General features: G+C 47.5%; 1 protein-coding gene and 1 long non-coding RNA gene across 8 annotated transcripts in view; one reads left to right on the top strand and one right to left on the bottom strand.

The window, feature by feature from the left end:
• Positions 1-572, bottom strand: part of LOC127482723 (golgin subfamily A member 2) — a 252,334-nt gene extending 251,762 nt beyond the window's left edge. For 2 of the 7 annotated variants that reach the window (XM_070064238.1, XM_070064241.1), the window contains exon 1: positions 381-572. Coding sequence is in view for 5 of the 7 variants with exons in the window: in XM_070064241.1 (XP_069920342.1) it covers positions 381-428 (48 nt within the window). In the remaining 2 variants the exon portion in view is untranslated. The remainder of the gene's footprint in view (positions 1-380) is intronic. The other 5 variants (XM_070064233.1, XM_070064240.1, XM_070064242.1 and 2 more) reach the window with 4 other exon arrangements.
• Positions 573-696: 124 nt separating this feature from the next.
• LOC127486479 (uncharacterized) lies at positions 697-13,947 on the top strand. The gene is made up of 3 exons (XR_007913161.2): positions 697-865; positions 1,162-1,208; positions 4,672-13,947. It is a non-coding gene; the product is annotated as an uncharacterized lncRNA (long non-coding RNA).
• The last annotated feature ends 1,663 nt before the right edge of the window (positions 13,948-15,610 follow it).

Raw genomic sequence — 15,610 nt, 5'->3', positions numbered from 1 at the left:
ACCCCCACCCCCCATTGCCCATTAGCCCCCGAGCCCCCAGCAGCCTGGCCAGCCAAGACTCACATCCTCAGTTGAGTGACAACCCTGAGAAGTGGTTGTCTCAGGGCTACTGCCGTTTTTAAGGCAGGAGGCCGGAGACGAGGTCTGAGGCTGGGCCGAGGAGCCCCAGGAGCCAAGGGCCCAAAGTCACCCAGGGGCGACAAGCCAGGGCGGGGGCTGGGTGCTGAGGGGGCAGTGCTGGTTGAGAGGACTTGGGTGGGGGAAGCCAAGAAGTGCTGGGGCTCAACCCGAGTGTCTGAGGAGCCACACAGACCCCGCCACGGACCAGCTGTCAGAGGGGCAGTGGGCTGGGCCGGGGGGGCGCGACCCCAACGTTTTACCTTTTTCTTGGCCGCAGCCAGCTTGCTCTGTCGGGTTTCCTCCGACATCGCGGGGCGGGGAGGGGGCGAGGGAGGGGGGCCACATCACCACGATCCCGGCAACCAACGCAAGTTGCTCCCGGCAGCTACCGCGCAGGTGTGTGACTGAGCCAGGAGACGCAGGTTCAGGGCAGAACTCGGAGGGGCTGGGTGGGCGTGGTCGCCACACTTCAAGCCCATTGGTCAGTGAGAAAGATGAAACAAAGAGGGGCGTGGTCCGAGGCGTCAAAATGGGAGCTGCACATGCAGCTCTGTCACCGCCCACTCTGGGGGCGGGGCGATTTCCCTTGGGTGCGGGCGCAGCTTTCTGGGAGCCTCTCATGGCGTCCGACACAGAATTCTAGTTAGTCTACGGACCCCAGAGGCCGCTCTCCGGCCCGCGCCCTGGACCCCTTTTCTCCACAGGCGCCCCCGAACCGGGGCCCTCGGACCCCAGGGCTCAGGAGGTGGGCGCGGAGCGCAGAGCAGGGGACACTGCATCAGTTCACGACCCCTTTCTGACTCCTCCCAGATGTGCCCCAGACGTTCTCCTTTCAGAAATCCCCTCAGGGTCCCTTTCACGTCCTCCAGACACTGCCCTCTCACACCCAGCCCTTCCTCGAGGAGCCCCACGCTGACCCCGCCCAGCTGGATCCAGTCGGGCACGCCCAGGTCCTGGCGGCTCCTCCTCCCGCACCCCCACGGGCCCCCTTTCCCCTCAGAGCAGCTCCGGGGCCTCAGCCTCTCCCACGCTTCCCTCCAGGGCTGAGCAGGACCCGGCCGCAGCTGCCTCGGGACCTTCCAGTCACGGTGAGTAGCCCGCGCCCCCCGACCCCGTGCGTGTGCCTGCGCCCCCCCGACCCGTGCGGATGGTTGCGGACCCCATCCCGTGAGGGTGTCTGTGCCCCCGACCCGTGAGTGTGCCTGCACCTCCCAACTCCATGAGTGAGCCTGCGCCCCCCCATCCGTGAGGATGTTTGCGCTCCCGAACCGTGAGCATGGCTACGGACCCAGACCCCGTGAGGATGCTAGCACCTCCCGACCCCGTCATGGTGGCTGCACCCCCCCGACCCGTGAGGAAGTCTGTGCCCCCAGACCTCGTGCGTGTGCCTGCGTTCCCAGATCCACGCGGATGTCTGCACCCCCAACCAGTGGGGGTGCCTGCGCCCCCTGACTCCGTGCATGTGCCAAAGCCCCCAGACCCTGTGAGGATTTCTGTGCCTCCCGAACCGTGAGGGGGCCTGCGCCCCCCGACCTGTGAGGAAGTCTACGCCCCCCCAACCCCATGAGTGTGCCTGAGACCCCCGACCAGTGAGGATGTCCAGGCCACCGAGCCGTGAGCATGGCTGTGGACCCCAACCCCGTGCGGGGGGCTGCAGTAGACATCAACCCCGTGAGGGTGCCAGCACCTCCCAACCCTGTGAGGGTGCCAGTGCCTCCCAACCCCATGGGGGGCTGCACCCCCGACCTCTTGAGGTTTCCTGGGCCCCTCGACCCATGAGGGTGCCGGCATCCACCGATCAGAGAAGATGCCAGCACCCCAACCCTGTGAGTGTTCCTGGGCCCCCAACACTGTGAGAATGCCCGTGCCCCCCGACCCATGAGGGAGCCCGTGCCCCCCAACACATGAAGTTGCCAGTGGCCTCCAATCCGTGAGTGTGCCAGCACCCCCAATTCTGTGTGGGTGCCAATGCCCTCCATCCCGTGAGGATTTCTGAGCCCACCCAATGTGGGGAGGATGTCTGCGTGCCCCCCACACACAGTGGCATCATGACTACCCCCAGCCCTCCCCCACCCCAACCACAGCCCACAGGTGGGCCTTCCTCAGTCTTCCTGAGGAGACAAAAGGAAACCTGTTGAAGTGAAATGGACACTATGGGAAACGGTGACTTGATCAGCATAGCCTTGACTGTTAATGAACAACTTAATACATTATCCCTCTTAGTAGTTTTTTTGTCTGTTCTACTTAATATGACCGGTTTAATTCTGTAATTAATACACAGTTATTCTTAAGTGTTGAAAATTAACTGAAATGTGATCCCTGTTAAACATAAGAGTGGGAATAAGAGAGGGAAGAGATGTATAATTTGGGACATGCTCAAGCTGACTTGCCCAAAATGGTAGAGTTAGAAACATACCAGGGGATTCCAATTCAATCCCATCAAGGTGGCATGTACCAATGCCATCTCACTATTCCAAGTGATCAATTTCAGTTCACAATTGATCATAATGAAAGGACTAAGAGTCAAAGGGAGCACATAAACAAGCCTAGTACCTGCTAACACTAACCGATAGAATAAATAAAGGGGAGAGTGATCCAACATGGGAAGTGAGATACTCAGCAGACTCATAGAATGGCAGATGTCCTAAATAGCACTCTGGCCTCAGAATCAGCCCTAAAGGCATTCGGAGCTGGCTGAAAAGCCCATGAGAGTATTTCAGGCATGGAAAGCCAAGACACTCTGGCAATAGATCTCTGTGAGTGAGATCCCTGTGGAAAGAACAGGTCATCAAAGAAGGAGGTACCTTTCTCTGAAGGGAGAAGAGAACCTCCACTTTGACTATGACCTTGTCTAAACAAGATAAGAGTCGGAGAACTCAAGGGGCTTCCATAGCCTTGGAAACTCATGACTGGAGCATAGGGAGATTACTGATGCCATAGACAGGAGTGTCAATTGGTAAAGTCAACAACAGGAGTCATTGTGCACTTACTCCTCATGTAGGATCTCTGTCCTTAATGTGCTGTGCATTGAGATTTAATGCTATAATGAGTACTCAAACAGTATATTTCACTTTGTGTTTCTATGGGGGTGCAAACTGTTGAAATCTTTACTTAATGCATACTAAACTGATCTTCTGTTAAAAAAAAAAAAGAAATTATCAATTCCCAACTTGACTCTCACTGGGATTAAACATGACAATAGGTCTGATCTGATTTCATCATCATTTAAAAAAATCATCTATTATTTTTCACTTTATGTTTCTGTGTGGGAGCAAACTGTTGAAATCTTTACTTAATGTATACTAAGCTGATCTTCTGTATATTAAGATAATTGAAAATGAATCTTGATGTGAATGGAAGGGGAGAGGGAGCAGGAAAGGGGAGGGTTGTTGGTGGGAGGGACGGTATGGGGGGGAAGCCATTGTAATCCATAAGTCGTACTTTGGAAATTTATATTCATTAAATAAAAGTTAAAAAATAATTTAAAAAAATTAAAAAAATATGGTTGAGGGTCCTCTTAATATCGTTTCTGATAGCTTATATGTTGTTAATGCTGTTAAGAGGCTAGGCTCCCCTTCGCTAATATCCAAAAGTTCTACAGTGTTTCCTTATTTTGAGCTTGTTCAGCACGCTTTATTTAGGAGATAAGATCCCATTTTTATCACACATATTAGAGCACATACCTCTCTGCCAGGTCCTCTCACCGCGGGAAATGCCCTTGCTGATCAACATTCCCGCTTCCTTTTAGCTTGCACTACCATGGAACAGGCAACGGAATATCACAAACTTTGGCATGTTAATAGTAAGACCTTAAGGATGAGGTTTAATATCCCTATTCGTAAAGCTAAATCTATTGTCCAAAATTGTGAAAAATGTGTTATTCATCAGCCTGTTACTATGCCCACTGGAGCTAATCCCCGGGGCCTTTATCCATGTCACATTTGGCAAATGGATGTAACGCATATCCCTGCCTTTGGCAAGCTATCCTGTGTCCATGTTACGGTGGATACTTACTCAGGAGTAGTTATGGCTACCACCACCACCAAAGAGTCTGCCTCCCATGTAATGCAACATATGTTACAATGTTTTGCTTCTTGGGGAATTCCTAATATAATAAAAACTGATAATGGACCTGCTTATACTTCTAAGGCTTTTGCTGAGTTTTTAGCAACTTTTCATATCTCTCATTTAACCGGCATCCCATATAACCCTACTGGACAAGCCGTTGTGGTGGCACTAATCTGTATCTGAAAAATTTTGTATTAAAACAAAAAGGGGGAATAGGGGCACTATCCCGTTCCCCTTAAAGACATTCTCAACCTCGCCTTACTTACCATAAATTTTTTAAATAAAAAAGCTGATGGTCTCACCCCGGCAGAACGTTATGTAATCTCGGAACAGACCCCCAATAGTAATAAACCCCATGAACCGACAGAAGCTCAGCCACCCATTAGAGAAATGATTATGTGGAAAGACCCACAAGATAACAAATGGAAAGGCCCATACCCATTAATAAGAAGGGTATGAGGTTCTGTTTGTTTTCTCCCACAGGAAGAAAAAAATCCAATCTGGACTCCAGAAAGACGGACAAGAACAATAGAGTAGCGAGATGATCGTGATTCTACTCCTACTAATAATGACACAACTGTCACCGATGATGGCCAAGCTGGATGAGTATTGGGGTCTCTTGAGAGCCCTACCTCTCCTTCTACCTGTTTCTAATTCTTCTAACCTTCTGCCAGTTGTGTATTTGCATAACTCTACCATAGGTGAAAGATTCGGAGTGCCTTACAACAGTCTTGTCAATTCTTCCCATCAGGGCCAGGTTAACTTACCCATCCACCTTTCGGGAGCGCTATGCTTCCATAAGCCCAAGTTTGGTACAGATCTTTGTGGTTATAATTATAGCGGCTTTCCTACGCCATGTATTAATTTGGCCACTTATTCCATGGGAGATGTTATCAACTGGAATGAGTCAGGTAGTTCTTACACAGCCAATATTATAGGGGAACTTATAGCCTTTTGATCTGAGTCACTACCTCTCAGGTGCCAGGAGTGTCACAGACCATTTGCTCCTTACCCTCCTACCAATCCACTTCCTTCTTGCACTCCTCAGGCACCCCCAATTCTCCAGATGCCTGTCCACCTCTGATCAATTCCCTGTTGCTCCTTAATGTTAATTTCTTTGCAGCTTCTTGATTTGCCTTTTCATCACCCAACGAAACCCATGTATCATCCGCTGTTTGCCTTCAGCCTCCCTTCTTTTGGTATTGCTGTAATGCTACTAATAATACTTGCACTACAGGAGTTATTTCCTCATGTGTTAAAGGAAAATTAAATGAAGTGGAAACACTGGTGGTTGTGCGGATTCCCATTTGGGTTCCTGTACCAGTTGCGGTGTCTGAGAAGGACTTCTCAATGGCTGTTTGACACAGGAGAGACTTCGGAGTCACCGCGGTCGTCGTTGCAGTAATTGCGGCATTATCAGCTGGTGCGGCCACTATTGGCATGGCCGTGAGCCAAACCTCCACACTGTCCACACTTGATAGCATCACAAGATCTACCGCCCAGGCACTTGATGATATACTGCTATTCAGCTGTTAGCTCAATGAACGGATTTATTGCAAGATCAGGCCTGGCTGGCATACCCTGTGTTATTCGATCTACTGCAGTTTGTGTTACCGCCTACCCCTACAACCACTTCTCATTTGCCGCTAATCAGTCCCATCTTTTGGGTAGCATGTTAAATGGTAGTTGGAATCCAATTGAACAATGGGCCGCTATTATAGGGCTGGCTCTTGTGCTTATAACAGGATCAATTATTGTTCGGATCTTGCAAGGGCTGTTCAGGCGTCAGCATAATACACAAATGGTGGTTAAATAAGCCATGCTAACATTCAATAACCAGTACCCCATGCAAAATGGACAGATTCAGGTGTGGCTGAATCTGCTGGACCGGTAGTCAAAGACGGGTAAGTTCTGAGAGGTCTTCAAGGCAACCTAAGACAGGGCATGAACGCTCCCTCCACACCTCATGTTCATGTGCCAATGACGGGTAAGCCCAATAGATGCTCTTGGTCACCTAAGACAGGCACAGTATCACTCCATTTTGCAAAGAAATAAGGGGGAGATGTTGGGGAATGGGACAGCCTGGCCAGCTGTGCCCCTCCCGACATGTACAAGCACAAGAAGTTTAGTGCTGGGCTTTTTCCACCCTGCCCGTTGCTAACCGCAAGATCCTCTTTTGACTGTAAGCATCCTGTTATTGCATCTTTCCCACATTTACTAAGTTTTGTTTCTTGCTGATTTGGTAACATGTTTTCCGTGAATCATATATAAACAGGTGGACGGTGGGAGGGGGATATATAAGAGGGTTGGAGGAGGCGAAGACAGCGGGTGTTCACGACATGTAACCCGAGTCCGAGTCTGCTAAAAAATAAAGTGGAAGCTGAAAAGCCGATAAACGCGTCTGGTGTCTCTGAGGTCTGTCTGGCATTAACCTATCCGGAAGGTGCACACCTGCAACTCATCTTTTTAAAAAAATTTTATTTCATGTTTCAGTTCTGATATTTCTGTCTTCTAACTCTGGGATTTTCTTGCTTTTTGCGGTCCTTGAGGTGCATTGTTGTGTTTGTTGCACTTCCATTTCTTAGGCCATCCTCTGCTGCTTTCCCAGGTGCATCAGCAGGGAGCTGGATCAAAAGTGCAGCAGCTGGGATTTGAACTGGCACCCATATGGGATGCCGGTGCTGCAGGCAGAGGCTTAACTTGCTACACCATGGTACTGGCCCCTCAAATCCATTTTTTTTTATTTTTTATTTTTTTGACAGGCAGAGTGGACAGTGAGAGAGAGAGACAGAGAGAAAGGTCTTCCTTTGCCGTTGGTTCACCCTCCAATGGCTGCCGCGGCCAGCGCGCTGCGACCGGCGCACCGCACTGATCCGATGGCAGGAGCCAGGAGCCAAGTGCTTTTCCTGGTCTCCCATGGGGTGCAGGGCCCAAGCACCTGGGCCATCCTCCACTGCACTCCCTGGCCACAGCAGAGGGCTGGCCTGGAAGAGGGGCAACCGGGACAGAATCCGGCACTCCGACCGGGACTAGAACCCGGTGTGCCGGCGCCGCTAGGCGGAGGATTAGCCTAGTGAGCCGCGGCGCCGGCCCCTCAAATCCATTTTTCAAAGTTCATTCTGATGCGCCCTAACCTCTGCTGCTGCCTGGAGGTGCTCGCAGCCTGAGCCCTGAGGGGCCGTGTGGCATCCTGGCCAGCCTCGAGCACCCTTGGTATGGCTTTGGCTCACAGCTAGTTAAATGCCCTTGAACTTGTCCCCCATGTACACAAAAATTATCTAGGGGCTGGTGTTTGTGATGTAGCAGGTAATGCTGCTGCCTGTGATGCCAGCATCCCATATGGGCACCAGTTCAAGTCCTGGCTGCTCCACTTCCAGTCCAGCTCCTTGCTAATGCACCTGGCAAATTAGTGGAGGATGGCACAAGTGTTTGGGCCCCTGCAGCCATGTGAGATCTGGAAGAAGCTCCTGGCTCCTGGCTCTTGACTTTGGTCAGGGCCAGCTTCAGCCATGAGGCCATTTGGGTAGTGAACCAGTGGATAGAAGATCTGCCTCTCTCCCCCCCCTCCCTATAACTCTGCCTTTCAAATAAATAAAAATAAATCTCTAAAAGATTATCAAAAATATGTTGATACTGAGATCACATACAGCATCCTAAATATATAGCCCCTTAGTGTGAGTCCATGCCACCTACAATAGCATACACAAATTTTGCTCCTGTGTGCCTTGGTCCAATACTGCTTTTCTTGTTATTGATAACATAGTCATGCCTTGTGTGCACAAACTTGCCTGTGTATAATTAATTTTATGTAATTCCCTCTTAAGTGTTATAGGAGTAAAAGGTGGATTCCTGGGGCAGCAATAAGTCACCTCTTGGTGTCTACATCCCACATAGGATTTCCTGGGTTTACATCTGGTCCAGTCCTGATTTCAGCTTCCTCCTGATGTGCACTGTGGGAGACAACAAGTCTCACAAGGGCCCAAAACACAGCCCACAGTTCTTTGTGGGCTCCAGTGTTGGAGTGTGGGTGGGCGTGGATGATACGGGACTTTGCTTGTCATGGAATGGGAGCTGGAAACACATCTGCTTAGAAGCTGACAACCAAGGCACAGAGATGAGTCTGAATCCCATTGTTTCAAGCATGTGGGGGCAAAACCCCCAAGCTACTTCTTGGAATCCGTGCCACCACTAGGAGAAGTACTAGGCTAAGACTGCCGGGGGGTGTGTTTGGGAATTTGTAATTTGCCGGAGGATACAGACATGCAGGCAGTTTACAATAGACCCTTTCCGGGCCATATTCAGGAGTGGGAGATGATTTCCCTCAGATGAGAGTGTGAGTTTTCTACATGAGTGCAGATTTGTGTTAGCCAATATAGTATATCTTCTCCTAGACAAGCCCTTGTTCACCCCTCACACATACTGCTCTGCACAAAGGTGCCTTGCCCAAGAACTCCTCTTCACTATTCCTCCCTGTGAGAAGTAAACACTTGGTGCATTTTCAAAGTAAGAATGGTAGATTCCGTGCACCTGAGTTTTTAGGAACCCAGGAAGGTTGTGGCCAAACAGCTGAAGCAAATGCCAGGAAGATTGTCACGCTGTTGTTACTCAGCCAATGAGGAACTGGGGGAGGGATCTGCTTGCTAGGAAATAAATAGCTTTCTGGAACCTGCTCCCTGTGTGCTGGCACAAAGCGTTGCAAGATCGGAAGTTGGGTCTCGCTCTTGTTGCACTCGCTGAGTCGAGTCCATCGCTTGAGTGAATGAGTGAGGCTGTTTCTCACACAGACCAAGCTTTAGGAATCATCTTTCAGCCAATGGAGGGCTGCCCGTGGTGTGTGTGTGTGTTCCCCGAGAGGCAAACATGCGTGGTCTTGCCTTCATTATGTGCCTGTGGTTTCCTGGGCTGTCCTGAGCTTCAAAGACCCCCAGGGATGAGAGAAGGCAGGGACTGCAGTTTCCTTGCTGTGGGAACTGAGGTGATGCCCGTGAAAGCATACATTTTGCCCACATGAGAGGGTTGTTTGGAGAAGGCTGCACATCTAGCAGCTAGCAGAGCTGCTTCCTGAGTTCAGGAAACTTGGCCCTGGTTGCAGTGCTGGTCACAATGGGGTGAGGGTGAGGGACTGAGCTAGAGCTCAGGGCTCCGCTTCAGGGGGCTGTGCTTAGTCTGAAGTTTTACTCTTTCTGCTGATGCCTTTTTTTATGTATTTGAAAGAGTTACACAGAGAAGGAGAGGCAGAGAGAGGCAGAGAGAGAGAGGCAGAGGCAGAGACAGAGAGGCAGGCAGAGACAGAGAGGGAGATGTCAGTCTTCCATCTGCTGGTTCACTCCCCAGTTGGCCATAATGGCCAGAACTGTGATGATCTGAAGCCAGGAGTCAGGAGCTTCTTCTGAGTCTCCCATGCAGGTATAGGGGCCCAAGGACTTGGGCCAGCTTCTACTGCTTTCCCAGGCCTTAGCAGAGAGCTGGATCGGAAGTGGTTCAGCCAGGTCTTGAACTGGCACCCATATGGGATGCCGGCACTGCAGGTGGCGGCTTTACCTGCTATGCCACAGTGCTGTTCATCCTTATGACATTGTTGTGCTTTTTTTTGAAGATTTATTTATTTGAAAGTCAGAGTTTTACACACACACACACACACACACACAGGTCTTCCATCTGCAATTGGCCGCAACGGCTGGAGCTGTGCTGATCCTGAATCCAGGAGCTTCCTCCAGGACTTGGACCATCTTCCTCTGCTTTCCCAGGCCATAGCAGAGAGCTGGATCAGAAGTGGAGCAGGCGGGTCTTGAACCAGTGCCCATAGGGATGCTGGCCCTTCAGGCCAGGGCATTAAGCCGCTGCAGCACAGCGCTAGCCCCTGTCTTGTCTTCTGATTCCTGGTGTTTCCAAACTCTCCATCTTCCTGTCCTTCAGTGAGGCCCTCCCCTTGCCTGTCTTTTTCACCCCTTCTCCCCTCCAGCCCTTCCTCCTCCTGTCTGCCTATGCATATCAACTGTTATGGCTGTGAATGCAAAGGCCTGCCTTACTCCTGGTGTTTCATTTCATGTTTGATTCTAGTATGAAAGGTGATTTTATGTAATGACTGGACGGGGCCACCAAGTGCCCACACATTTGGCCAGGCATAAATTTGATGTTTCTGTGTGGGTACTTCTGGCTAGGTTTAACATCTGTAGACTTTGTCAGGGAAATCGCCCTTCCTGGTGAGGTTTGAGTAGAGCAAAAGGGCTACTCAGTCCGTGAGCAGGAGCGGACCCTCCTACCTTAGTGCCTTAGATAACTGACCAATACTCTGATAGTGTCCTAGAATTGAATGAATGGCTCTCCTGGGTCTCCAGATGGGGACATGGACATGTTGGTCCCTGGGATCCTCCCCAAATGACTCAGGAGTGTCAGTAGCTGTATAATGCATCTTTCTTTGCCAATACAGGCAAATGCCAGATACATAGAGGGATGAATGGATGGTTAAATAGATTCAACAGATGCACATACATGGAGAATTCTGCATTCTGTTGTTTCTACTTACATTGGCATTTCTGGTTAATTTCCACAGAAATCTTGAGGATCTGAATTATGCTAAGGTGTCAGGCAGTGTGGTTTTGTAAAGATGAAAGAAACGGCAGTGTACCCTGAACGCACAAGCTTGGTGGGTAGATAAAGCAAACTCACCTAAGAAGACAAAGAACAAATCAAAGTAGAGCACAGGGAGATGCTTTGTCTCGCAGAACAGGAGCACAGTTGAAATGTGTGCCTGTGTAATCCACAATGAGGCCAATTGTGGTCAGAATAAAATTAACTCACCTGTTTCGGGGATCGGTAGGAGCAGTAAGACACCCTGGTTTTTCCTTAGATGAGCTGATTCCTCCACGTTGGCTGTCTATCAGCCACACCTGGGTAGACCCCTGAGCTGTGATGACCCGAAGATCTCAACACGTTTCAGCCTTGCCTGAGCCTGTGGGTCTGGCCAGGCATTAGATTCCCTCCTTGCAAAATGCCCTGCATGGTGCTGAAATAGTTTGTCCAAGCTCTCTGTCTGATGGCTGAACTGCTAGTGGTGATGTACTAGTGTGTTCTCATCCCAGATTAGATCCGTGGTCACAGCTTCAGTGAGATACTCTTGGAAAGGAGGAGCTAAATTGTTCATGCTCCCCTGGGACCTGTCTAACCAAATCTAGTTGCAATGATACAGTAGCTTCTCTGGGGAAGGAAGATTGTTTCTTTGGTTTCTAGGAATAATCTATTGTTACACCTAGAAGAAGAGTCTTTGGGTGGAATCCAAAACTCCCCAGCCAGCTGTCTGGTGAGTGGCACACAGGGAGGTGCACAATGTACCATAGTGATTCTTTTTTATGATTTATTTTATTTATTTGAAATAGGTAGAGACAGAGAGGTCTTCATCCACTGTCTCACCCCCAGATGGCCACAATGGCCAGAGCTGTGCTGATCTGAAGCCAGGAACCAGGAGCTTCCTTTGTGTCAGGATCTCCCCCTTCGGGAAATGGCCAGGTTACCACGAAGGAAGAGTCGAGGAGACTGAGGAAGGTCAAGCTAAACACACTTTATTGATACTCTAGGCGACTAGGAGGAGAGATCGCTCAAGCCTACTCCTGCGGACGTTAGGCAGTACGGACCAGGAGCTTCTCCCCGCGGGCACTAGGCACTACGGACCCGGGAGAGAGGCTGAGCAACCTCTGGTTTACAGCAGCTGAGGGTCCCTTTATATAGTTTCTAGAGGCTAGCCCTGCCCACATTCCCACCCCCCCAGGGTCCCATCATCATGGCAATGACAGTTTGTGGTTAGGCCCTCTAGGCCATCGGTTTTCAAATCTTACCAGCTAGGGTGGCTACTACTCTACGTTTCCTTCAAGCTGGGCGCGACTGCGACTGCGACTGCGGCTGCAGAGTTATTTTCTTTCAAAGGGTGCTACAGTTACTTTCTCCATGAATGGTTCCCTAACAGTCCTCCCTTTTCTTTTCTTTAAATGTGCTCGTAGCCCTGCAAAGCCCATTGAGCTGCTGGGCCAAGGGGATGAACATTCTTGAGCATATTCTGGATTGATTTCCAGATTCGGGATCTTCCTTTTCTTCTATTTCTGGTGGGCTGGGTTCCTTTCGGAGGGCTTGTGTAGGCATCCTAATATCAGACAAAATAGACCTTAATAAAAAAACTTAAGAGACAAAGAAGGGCACTGTGTAATGATTAAGGGATCAATTCAATAGGAAGATGTGACTATTATAAACGTATATGCACCCAATTTCAGGGTAGCTGGCTATTTAAATAAATGTTAAGGAATCTAAATGGAGACATAGACTCAAATGCAATATTAATGGGGCACTTCACACCACACTTAAGCAATGGATAGATGAACCAGACAGAAAATCAGCAAGGAAACAGCAGAGGTTATTGATACTATAGACCAATGGACCTAACAGATCTCTCTCTCCAGTGTATGGAACTTTCTCTAGTATCAGCCACATGCTAGGCAATAAAGCAAGTCTCACCAGTTCCAAAGAGTCATCATCATACCATGCATCTTCTCGGACCATCATGGAATGAAACTGGAATTCAGCAACTCAGTAATCTCTAGAACATATGCAATCACATGGAGACTGAACACCATGTTCCTGAATGAGCAGTGGATCTCAGAAGAAATCAAGAGATTTTGACTGAGCACCAAAAAGGAAACCTGTTGAAGTGAAATGGACACTATGAGAAACAGTGACTTGATCAGCCCTTGTCCTGACTGTCGGGGAACAACTTAATACTTTATCCCTTTTAGGTTTTTTTGGTTCTACTTAATACTTAATACTATTGGTTGAACTCTTTAATTAACACACAATTCTTCTTAAGTGTTGAAACTTAACTGAAAAGTCATCCCTGTAAAATATAAGAGTGGGAACAAGAGAGGGAGAAGATGTACAATTTGGGACATGCACAAGCTGGCTTGCCCCAAATGGTGGAGTTAGAAACGTGCCAAGGGATTTCAACTCAATCCCATCAAGGTGGCATGTACCAATGCCATCTCACTAGTCAAAGTGATCAGTTTCAGTTCACAATCAATCATAATGATAGGATTAGAGTCAAAATGATCACATAAACAAGCCTAGTGTCTGCTAATACTAACTGATAACATTAAAAAGGAGAGAACGATCCAACATGGGAAGCAGGATACACAGCAGACTCATAGAATGGCAGATGTCCTAAATAGCACTCTGGCCTCAGAATCAGCCGTTAAGGCATTCAGATCTGGCTGAAGAGCCCATGAGAGTATTTTAGGCATGGAAAGCCAAGACACTCTGGCAAAAAAAAAAACACCTAAATGAAAGATCTCTGCAAGTGAGATCCCAGCGGAAAGAATGGGCCATCAAAGAAGGAGGTACCTTTCTCTGAAGGGAGGCGAGAACTTCCACTTGGACTACGACCTTGTCTAAATAAGATCGAAGTCGGCAAACTCAAAAGGCTTCCATAGCCTTGGCAACTCACGACAAGAGCCTAGAGTGATTACTGACACTATAAACAAGAGTGTCAATTTGTTAAGTCAACAACAGGAGTCACTGTGTACTTACTCCTCATGTAGGATCTCTTTCCTTAATGTGTTGCACAATGTGAATTAATGCTATAACTAGTACTCAAACAGTACTTTACACTTTGTGTTTCTGTGTGGGTACAAACTGTTGAAATCTTTACTTAGTATATACTAAATTGATCTTCTGTATATAAAGAGAATTGAAAATGAATCTTGATGTGAATGGAATGGGAGAGGGAGCAGGAGATGGGAGGGTTGCAGGTGGGAGGGAAGTTATGGGGGGAAAAAGCCACTGTAATCCAAAAGCTGTACTTTGAAAATTCATATCTGTTAAATAAAAGTTTAAAAAATAAGAAGTAAAAAAAATTCTGAAAGCAAATGATGATGACAATACAACATACCAAAACTTATGGGATTTAGCAAAAGAAGTGTTAAGAGGAAAGTTTATAGCAATTGGTGTGTACACTACATAAATGAGCTGTCAATGCATCTCAAGTACCTAGAAAAACAGCAGGAAACCAAACTCAAAACTAATAGGAAAAAAAATTAAAGTGAGAGGAAATCAATAAAATTCAAACAAAAAATACAAAAGATAAGCAAAACAAAGAGCTGTTTTTTCATGCAATAAACAAAATTGGCAGAACATTTTTCCCACTAGCCATCAAGAGAGAGAGAAGACCCAAATCAATAAAATTAGAAGTGAAAAAGGAAGTGCAACAAAAGACACCACAGGAAAAAAAATCAGAAATTACTCGAGAGAGCTCTATGCCAACAAACTGGGAAACCTACAAGAAATGGACAGATTCCAGGCCACATACAACCTTCCTGAGTTGAGCCATGAAGACATAGGAAACCTAAACAAACCAATTACCCAGTCATAAATTGAATCAATAATAAAGAGCCTCGCAAAAAAGAACAGCCTGTGACCAGATGGCCTCACTGCTGAATTCTACCAGACATTTAAAGAACTAACTGCAATTCTTCTCATGTTATTCAAAACAATTGAAAGGGAGGGAATCCTCCCAAATTCTATGAAGCCAGCCATCACCTTAATCTCTAAACCTGAAAAAGATGCAACTGAAACAATGAATTACAGATCAATTCCCCTGATGAACATAGATGCAACAATACTGAACAAAATTCTAGCCAATCAAATTCAACAACATATTAGAAAGATCATCCACCCAGATGGACCAAGTGGAATTTATCCTTGGTAAGCAGGGATAGTTCAACATTTGCAAATCAATCAATATGATACACCACATTAACAAACTGCAGAACAAAAACCATGTGATTGTCTCAATAGATGCAGAGAAAAATTTGAAAAAATACAACACCCTTTCATGATGAAAACTCTAAGCAAACTGGGTATAGAAGGAACATTCCTCAACATAATCAAGGCAATTTATGACACAACCACGGCCAGCATCCTATTGAATGGGGAAGACTTGGAAGCATTCCCACTGAGATCCAGAACTGGACTAGGATGCCCACTTTCACCATTGATGTTTAATATATTCCTGGATGTTTTAGCCAGAGCCATTAGGCAAGAAAAAGAAATCAAATGGATACAAACTGGGAAGAAGGAATTCAAACTATCCTTATTAGCAGAAAATATTTCTATATAGGGGATCCAAAAGTCTCTACCAAGAGACTATTAGAACTCATAGAAGAGTGTGGGAAAGTAGCAGGAAATAAAATTAATACAAAAAATGGCCTTTGTATACACAGAGAATGCCAATACTGAGAAACAACCTCAAAAATGAATCCCATTCACAATAACTACAAAAAAATCAAATACCTTGGAATAAATGTAACCAAGGTAGTCAAAGATCTGCACAATGAGAATTAACAAATATGAAAGAAAGAAATAGAAGCAGATACCAAAAAAATTG

Source organism: Oryctolagus cuniculus, chromosome 19 (assembly GCF_964237555.1).
Source record: "Oryctolagus cuniculus chromosome 19, mOryCun1.1, whole genome shotgun sequence".
In the NCBI taxonomy this organism is placed as follows: Eukaryota; Metazoa; Chordata; class Mammalia; order Lagomorpha; family Leporidae; genus Oryctolagus; species Oryctolagus cuniculus.
Note: the sequence above shows the minus strand (reverse complement) of the source record. Positions and strands in the feature narration are given on the sequence as shown.